The sequence below is a fragment of the Syngnathus acus genome, chromosome 1 (assembly GCF_901709675.1).
Source record: "Syngnathus acus chromosome 1, fSynAcu1.2, whole genome shotgun sequence".
Taxonomy (NCBI): domain Eukaryota; kingdom Metazoa; phylum Chordata; class Actinopteri; order Syngnathiformes; family Syngnathidae; genus Syngnathus; species Syngnathus acus.
This window is the reverse complement of record NC_051087.1, coordinates 10,836,425-10,845,478: the sequence shown is the minus strand read 5'-3', so window position 1 is coordinate 10,845,478 and position 9,054 is coordinate 10,836,425. Positions and strand designations below refer to the sequence as shown.

The 9,054-nt window shown below is 39.1% G+C and overlaps 1 protein-coding gene across 1 annotated transcript; it reads left to right on the top strand.

Moving 5' to 3' along the window:
* The first annotated feature begins 1,261 nt into the window (after window positions 1–1,261).
* On the top strand, window positions 1,262–9,043 carry LOC119118581 (Kv channel-interacting protein 2-like). The gene is made up of 9 exons (XM_037245593.1): window positions 1,262–1,496; window positions 5,745–5,843; window positions 5,928–6,052; window positions 6,142–6,211; window positions 7,471–7,541; window positions 7,717–7,824; window positions 7,905–8,009; window positions 8,166–8,228; window positions 8,293–9,043. Exons 1-9 carry the CDS (start codon window positions 1,424–1,426, stop codon window positions 8,338–8,340), a joined length of 762 nt encoding a protein of 253 aa, XP_037101488.1. The 5' UTR covers window positions 1,262–1,423; the 3' UTR covers window positions 8,341–9,043.
* The last annotated feature ends 11 nt before the right edge of the window (window positions 9,044–9,054 follow it).

Sequence of the window (9,054 nt, the reverse complement as noted above, 5' to 3'; positions counted from 1 at the left end):
GCTTTCTCATAAAATTTTCATTCAGATAGAGATTGCCCACTTTGTTTCTGCTGATCCTCCTCTGGCCCGCTCCTTTATTTCACTTTGTGTGTCTTTTGTCTTGTCTGTATCTCTGTGTACACAACGCAAGACTGAAATGTGCTACTACTACTGGACAGAATTTTATGAATTTTTGGGATGATTACCCATGTAGCAAGCAAGCTGTGAGTTTGTTCACTCATTTGTGCTCATATACTGTATTTGTCACCTGTTATCATAACTCCTCATTGAACTTCAAAATAAATCCTCTGTCAATAAATGTCCCGATTCGAGTCAACTATCCACCCATCCATTTTCTGAACATACAGTACAAATACAGATGAATGTCATTTCTATTCATCTCAATGGGGAAAGATAATTTGACTTACAAGTATTTTCAGTTACGGTCATGGTACATTTGCACTAAAATAAGGTTGACCTCAACTTTTGAATTAATGTCCAAATGTTCAGTGTTCCAGTACTTTATGCATAACTTGCTATTCTCTAACAAGAAGTTGAGCAGCACAATTCACAATTGGTGTGTTTTTATTTTTATTTCCAAGGACGTGCACTTAGGTGCCTTTCTGTGACGCTTTCTGGTTTTCTGTAATTCTGTTGCCACTTCAGAGAGCATCCCATTTGAAGCCAGAGGCACTGTTGATCAATCATTAGATCTCATAATGCCAAAATGAGAACAGCAAAGATGAAAAGGACTCTTTAAACAACAATTCCGGCTGAACCAGGAAACGCACTATATTGGTCCATTCATGGATCAAAAACCTGTTGTGAATTTTGCCAAGGTCTTGTCTTGACTCTATTTTTTATTTTCTAGATGGAACTCAGGTCCCTTGTCTAGACTCCTATAATTTTTATACAAATGCATTTTTTTTTTACTTGTGGATATCCACAATGCTGCTGAGGCATTTTCTGATCCTTCACTGACGCCCCATAAAACCTGGAGAATGACCAGGAGGCCACTGTCATCTGAGAATTTGACAAGGTGGCTGCTGTCTTGAGAAGATCTGCTGCTGCCTGTAGAACTAGTCTGCATTGATCCAGTCCAGTACTGACAAACAAATCTTGATTGATATTTTGTTTGGTGCACCGAGTGAAGTGACCAGGATGCCATAACAAGATGCAAATATAATAAATAAATCAAATTTGACTTGTCACCTATTTGCCTCCTCCTCCGTGACATTCGTACCGCGTGATTGGACGAGACAAGCAAACGGTGTTTTGAAAGTTCCTGCAGAAAGAGGAGCGTGGAGCAGGGGGGAGAGGGGACCTTGACATAATCACGCTCCTCCACACTTTGCAGTCTCGACAGTGTTTGGGAGATGAACACACACGCAGATCGTGTGCAGGTGCAGCGGTGGTCCAGTAAAGAAAAACTCGAGGGTCAACCATGAAATCCAGAAGTCAGGATCACAGCTTGTCTGAGTCCACGGAACTGGACCGATCTTACGACCCACTCACAGGTAGGGTTACGTAATTTTATTTGCCACTTGCCACTTGGGATTGTTGATCGAAGCTTTAAACTCCATTCACTTTATTCTCAGCAACGCATCGTGTACAAAAATGTTATTTTGTGTGTTTTTCCTTTTTCTTGTTTTTTATTATTATATTAAACACGACGCAAATAGCTGTAATCGTATTTTACTTTACATATTTCAAACGTGATGCACCACAAGCAGCTGCTAGTGTATAAACAAAAACGTCATATAAAGTAGATCAGATTCAGTGCATCAACTTTTTTTTTTTTTTTTTAATCACAAACCAGCTTGAAAATGTTTTTTTTGGTAACATTTCAAATGAAAAAACTCATTTCTTTCTTGTACGTCCCAATACTTAGGCGGCACATACCATTCAATGAACACTTTTATTTGACTGTGGTAATCAAAACGTCAACTTAGTGCATCGTTTGTGATCTTTGCCTGTTGTGTCTTTCGGGTTCGAATCTAAGCTTCAGTATTCCTGTGTGAAGTTTGCATTTTTCCCATGCTTGTTGGGTAAATCTATAATAATAGCTGAATATATTACAATAAATATTTGTGCTGAGTAACTAAACTAATTGTGTGATCAGGATGATAAGCAGCCACAATTCTGTGTTATGGAGGTACTCTATGGACGTTTTTAATGAGATAAACAAGTGAGCATGCATTAAGAGGCATCAAACAAGAAGCAAGGCATAGGCGAGAAATCATCTGAAAGTCTCCAGCATCTCTTGTCATCTTCAATGAGCTTCCTCACTGTGTTTGGAGTGTAATTATATCAGTGAGCTGTTTTTAGCTTTAACCCTTTTTTTTATACACTTGCAAAAACAAGTATTAGATCATCCCAAAATAGACTGTCACCAAAAATAACTGAGTGCCTGCTCTCATACTAAATCTTTGAATAGAGGTATGCACAGCTGGCTGGTTAACAGACTATTAGAATAAACATTTAATTTCATGTTTGTTGTTTTTTTTTTTCTGGGTGTGCGATGGCCATTCAACGTTGGCTTAAGCAAACAGTCAACAGGTGCATCAACACTCAGGCTCCACTCCGCAAGACACACAAATGGCCCTTTGTATGAAGAGATAGACGAAAGGAAGCAAGCGCCGCAGGGATTAGAACAACTCACTCACAAACAAAACTATTTTGAACCTCATATTGTTTTTTACCTCTAAAAAGGTTCGACAACAATTGTATTTTGTAAGAAAAATTTTATTGAATCGGTTTACAGGTTTGGAAACCTAAAGTTGTGCGGCCTAGTCTTGTCAAATTTCAAACTCCTGAAAAAGAACTTTGGGATATATGTACTTTTTCACCAAAAAATGAATCAAACTCCAAACTGTCTTACTTTTGGATCAGTGGAACTTTACAGCAATACTGTGACATGTTAAAAGAACAATGTATAGAAATTGAATTCGATTTTTCACTGTTCAATCATTTTAAAACCCCACAATTAATTTCAATAAGATGCTAAAAAAATATGTTCTCAATAACATACTTTTTTTTAATTTTTAAACCGTAGGTCTCGTAATCGCTAAATGTATGCGCCTGACCGTATAGGAGGCTGACATGTCTCGCTGTCATGTTTCAAAGACCCAAAAGAGACAATCACCCGATCACTTCATACGCTTCAAACTTAGGTCGTTGCATTCTATTCATCCACGAGATGGCACAAAAATTCTACCCACCGTCTTTTGTGTATGTTGCATAATATGTACTGTACAATGGTGTATTCATAAGAAAGAAAAATAAATTGATGAGAAAACTAACAGGTGGATGCTATTTAAAATTTGAGCTCTGTGTAAAAAGTGTTGATGCATTAGAGATGCTGTTTTTTGCAGAGTCATCAGTTTCTCCTCTAGACTAAACAGATCTCAGTTTCACTTAGTGTAGCACTTAGAATACCACAGTACATACTAGCTTGGGCCCTTGTGTGTGTTTGTGTTTTTTGATCTCTGCAGAATTCATTGTTTGACAGCTGACGTGCTGCAAGGAGCAAATGGGCCGTCAAAACTCTTTTTTTCTTCCGAGACGAGGTGACGTCTGATAAAAACCATACTCCTGTAGCTGTGTGGGTGTGTGTGAGTGCACGGTTTGTGAGAAATGATCATCCAGAATTTGAGTGGAGTCCCAGTAAGGATTACTGTAAGCACAGAGGCGACATGATTGATTTAGCTTGGGCCTATAACCCTTCTTAAGCTGCCGTGACATCCCAGAGGAAAGAAAGCTAACGCGAGCTCAAAGAGGAGTTTAAAAAGTGATTGGAAACATCATAACACAAGAGTAGATGTCTGTCAGGCGCAAGTGCACTTGTTTGGAGACTGCTAAAAGTCTCTCATCCAAAGGCCTTCTTTATGTGTGACTGGTGGCGGCAAGTGTAAAAATGTATTTTTCAGGTATCTGTGATTCAGTTGAGAGTATTTTTTTTCAACATTTTACATTTATACTGTTCAGATGGGGAAAAAAAAACCGGTATCTGTATGAGCTACTCTTTTTCAAAATAGGTTTGATCATTTCTATCTAACCATTTGGTCTGCAGAGCACTTTGGGAGAGTTAGTGAGATAAATCAAATTTTTCCAAACCCGATGGATGTTCACACTACATTAAAAGAAGACCTTAAACTGAAAGAGGTAAAGTCTGACAGCTGAGAGATTGATTGATTAACTGATTGATTGAGACGTCAGGGTCTTTCGTAGAAGGCTGGAATAAAATGGGTACAGGAGCCACATGGGGGAACATGACCCAGGGAGAATTGATTGATGTTGTCGGCTCCAAGGATGGTTTTTGGCAATGCTTTGTCTTGTGTCAGCATAAAAACCAATAGCTCATGATATCCAATATTTCTTTGTCTTGTCTGAAAAACATCAACTAACATACAATTAAGGTGTAAGTTCAGTCGATTGAAACTTGAGACAAGACAAAGGTCGCTTTTTATTTCTTAGTCCTTTTTCTTTGTGGAGAATTCATGCTAACAAGACTCACACACAGACACATTAAGTGGGGAGCTTCCGCTTTTTACTTCCCGTCCATATTTTCCCGCTGTGTTTTTAATTCTCATTTGTCCTGTCCTGGTGGCTCACCTACAGCTGAGTGGATAAGAGTATTTTAATTGTGTTAGCAGAAGCAGAGAAGAGTGTATTGATCTCCCTCAGTGGGCCGTACACAATGAAATTGATTGAAATAATCAAAGTCAGCCCGAGGGCGTGCACGGGTCCAATCTTTGAGGGCGAAACACATTTAACCACTTTATGGACATGAGCATGCCTACATGTGCTTGTATTGTTACAATACAATACACTATCTGACCCATTATGACCCCCACCCCTACTGTGTGTATGTGTGTGCGTGTGTGTCTGTGTTTTTATCTCATCAGATTCCAGCATGATCAATCATTTCTAAAAATAGCTGCTAAGACAAAGACTGACATCATCAAGAAAATGTCATCCCCTTTCTCTGGTTAAATGCGCTCAATAGGGAAAAAAAAAACCCAATTGCATCATTTTTGCCGCCCTGTCGTCCTTTCTTTTATTTGCTTTTCCACTCAGCTGCAGCTGTCGTATTTGAGTGTTTGATTGACATCTCAGCAAACATCATCACTGCATGAAGCTCTTGATGAATAATAGCAGCATACACACGAGCAATCAGTAAGTAGCATGCTCATAAAATCTTGTATAGCTGCTTACAGAAAATGGATGGATGTGTGGAGAGTGACTAATCTAAAACATTTCTTTGTTTGGCTTTTTGACTCTGATTTGTCCATAGATGTGAATAGCTCATGTGGCAACCTGGTCAGGTGATATGCTCCATCTGCCACACACAAGCCTGCACAGAATCGAAGTGTGTGTGTCTTGTAGTAGTAGTATGTATATTGGCCATGCTCTCTTGTTGAGCTATGGATTAATACTGCCCTCTGCTGGCATGTTTTATCAATGCATGACCAAATTCGCTAGAAAATCCTGCTGCTTTATCTAAAAAGGTAATGTGCCGAATTTAAAATATTTGAGGGTTTAACATTATTTTGGAACTTAATTACCTTTTAATAAATTGTACTGAAGTTGCCAGAAAGTTTATCTTAAATTAAACTGAAATGAACTTAAATTCAAAATACTCTATCTGCCCTTGAGAATAACAAAGGACATTTAAGTATACTATGTATGTCTTACGTTTTTTGGCATATTCTATTCTATTCTATTCTATTCTATTCTATTCTATTCTATTCTATCCTATCCAGGTAACCCGCCATATAAAGCCACCAAAAGGACCATCAAGCAGCGATTCCTCAAACTGCTGCCTTGCTACCATTCTGGTTCCAGCCCATCCCTCAATCAAAGCAAGTGTCCCTCCACATCTTCTTAATCTTATAATCCATATTCTGTGCTGTAACGGTGTGTTTTGTGTCTCTCTGCCTGTGCAGACAGTGTGAGTGACGATGCCGAACTGTTGGCAGTGCGTTACCGACCCGAAGGCCTCGAACATCTCATGGGGCAAACTAGCTTTAGTAAGAAAGAGCTCCAAGTCCTCTACAGAGGATTCAAAAATGTGAGTCCCGCTGGCAACATTTGCTCTTGCATGTAACCGCTTTTATGCATGCGTGCAAGAGTGAGGCTCTTTGTATATTCCGATTCCAGGAGTGTCCCAGCGGTGCAGTGAATGAGGAGACATTTAAAAGCATCTATTCTCAATTTTTTCCTCAGAGAGGTCAGTTACAGTCTTGCTTCTTAAAATACAACTGCCGTCTTCACCGAACTCCAAATTTAAAGACTGTAATTACGAAGATGTGCAAAGAAAAGAACCAGACAGGCACCACAAAAACAAACAAACCGCAAGAGTATGCATAAAAGTCCGAGTCCGTTGTCATTTTCAGCGTGGGAATTTGGATATTCTACATGAGTGAGATTTTCTTTCTACTTTTAGAAGTGGGTTTTTCAGCTCAACACCAAATGTGACAACATCGACAGTTATGTGCTTACACAGACTACTATTTGGAACTGTTCACAATTCCTTCCACCTTGTGTTAGGTTTTAGTTCCAGCTGAGGAAAAACAACCTTGAGGCATGATGGTGATGCTGCTGCCACCACCGCTATAATTTACTGTTGGTGGTATTATGTTGTTTTGGTGATTAGCAATTTGTACCAAACATGCCTTTAGGTTTAGGATGATACAAATTCATAATGACGCTTAGCTTCATCTTGTCAAGGTATACAAAATAATATAAAACCACAATATAGCAATAAAGGCAATACTATCACAATAAAACATAAACTCTTTTTTACATGGCTGTCACTTTGACAGTGTATCACCCACCGCCAAACCGTCCACAGATTGGAACAGTAACATAACATTGATTAGTGGTGTAAGTTTGATGCGTTATTAACGCAATTATTCCAAACCCCTTTTATAGCCATTCATTTTTTTAATTGCGTTATTAAGGCGCATTTTGGACTAATAAAATGTCTACTCTTTTCATGTACTGAAAAACCACTACACCACACCGGATCTTGTGAGACTGCAAATAAACATCAAGCACGCTACACTGGTGACACTAGTCTGGGTTTGTTAAGCAGAGATTTTTAGAAAGCATCATGGCGAGTTGTCTGTTTATTCTTTTGTGAGAAATCAGAAACAGGGTTAATTTGGTGAATCAAGACCATTATATTGCGGCTAAGTTCAAAACAAACGTTAAAAATGGTTTGTTGCACTTTAGGCTGAATCCTTGTATACATTTCATATGCATTTTTTATATTGGCCAAATATATTTGCGTGACTTTTAATAAATTGAATCCAATTCAATCAAAAAAATGAGTCACGATTAAATATTTTAATCAATTGACAGCACTATTGATGCTAGTGCTAACAAAACAGGAGGAGTGTCTTGCCTGGTCCACTGTTAATACAACGGGTGTGTAAAATGGGATAACTCAATGTACAAAGTGTTCATATTGTGTTTCTTTTGCAGATACAAGTATGTATGCACATTTCTTGTTTGTGGCTTTCGACACTCACAACAGTGGATCTGTCAACTTTGAGGTGAAACACGCAACTAATAGCGACTGCTGTGTGTCATAAACTTTCAACACATCTTGTTTAGGTTCTATGCAGGATGTGATTTAGAAGAGAAACACAAGTAAAGGCCATTTGGGTTTAATGTTTAACAGCCTTCACTTCTCTCTTTTTTTTTTTTTTTTTTTTTACTGGGACATAGGACTTTGTCCTAAGTCTGTCCATCATCCTCAGAGGCTCCATCACAGAAAAACTCAACTGGACCTTCAACCTGTACGACCTCAACAAAGATGGCTGCATCACTCGAGAGGTACCCCCCCCACCCCTCTCTCTCTCTTTTCTATTAGTGTTTCTTGCTAACAGCTTGTGGCAATGACTTGTTTTGGTCAGGAGATGACAGATATCATTCAATCCATTTATGACATGATGGGCACGTATACGTATCCCTGCATGAGGGACAGCGCTCCCAGGGACCATGTGGAACAATTCTTCCAGGTTGGATAACAAACGCAACAAACATAGGGTAGCGCAATGGCATAGTTCAAAGGTCACCATTGTATATGCAAATCCATTGTTTAGTAACCAGGAAGCGTCAGTTGCAAACTGCTGCACGTGAATATAGATTAACACTGATTGTGTGTCATGTTGTAGAAAATGGACAAGAACAAGGACGGCGTCGTCACCATTGAGGAATTCCTGGAGACATGCCAAAAGGTGAATTTTCATTCTAAATCTCATTTACAACAATAACAGCTTATAGCCTGTTTCTCCTCTCCAGGATGAGAACATCATGCAGTCCATGCACATGTTCGATAACGTCATCTAAAGGTGGAGTCGAATGTTCCTACAATTGGAGCTCCTCCTCAGCGCTGCAGTATGTGCGTGCGTGCATGCATGCGTGTGTACTTGGTGGACTCAAACACGTCACCTCAGAGTGACAAAATCGCTTCGGTTTGATTCAAAATGGAAGTGGGATGGTGGGCCTGTTCTCTGGTAGAACGGTTAGCATGCCTTCCCCATAGTTCACGGTTTGAATTTGACCTTCCTGTGTGACGTTTGCATGTTCTCTCCATGCTTGGGTGTCTTTTTTCCAACTACTGATAGATAAAGACTAAATTGTCCATAGGTGTAAATGCGAGTACAAAAATTCATTTGTCTTCAAGGTATGCTGTGATGATTCGGTGGCTAGTCCGTGGAGTACTGGCACTTATCGATTTAAAATGTTAAAATATATTCTGACATAACTCTTCATGGGGTTGACTTCTTCTTTAATTCTCCTTAGAACAGATATTTACCCTGACATGTATGATACACACAGGACAGACATGAGGCTGTAAAACAAGTAATGGCTGTGAAATGCAATAATGTGGACATGATGTAAAGTCACTTTGATGGATATTGTGATATTTACTATGAGCGTATTGTGTCTGCATGATGTGTGCAGTCACATAAGCGTGTTGAAATATTTTTGATAGGAATGTGATGATGATGGATGACAATAAAACCTCACAGTTATGATCTAACAACCACTCTTTGGTCC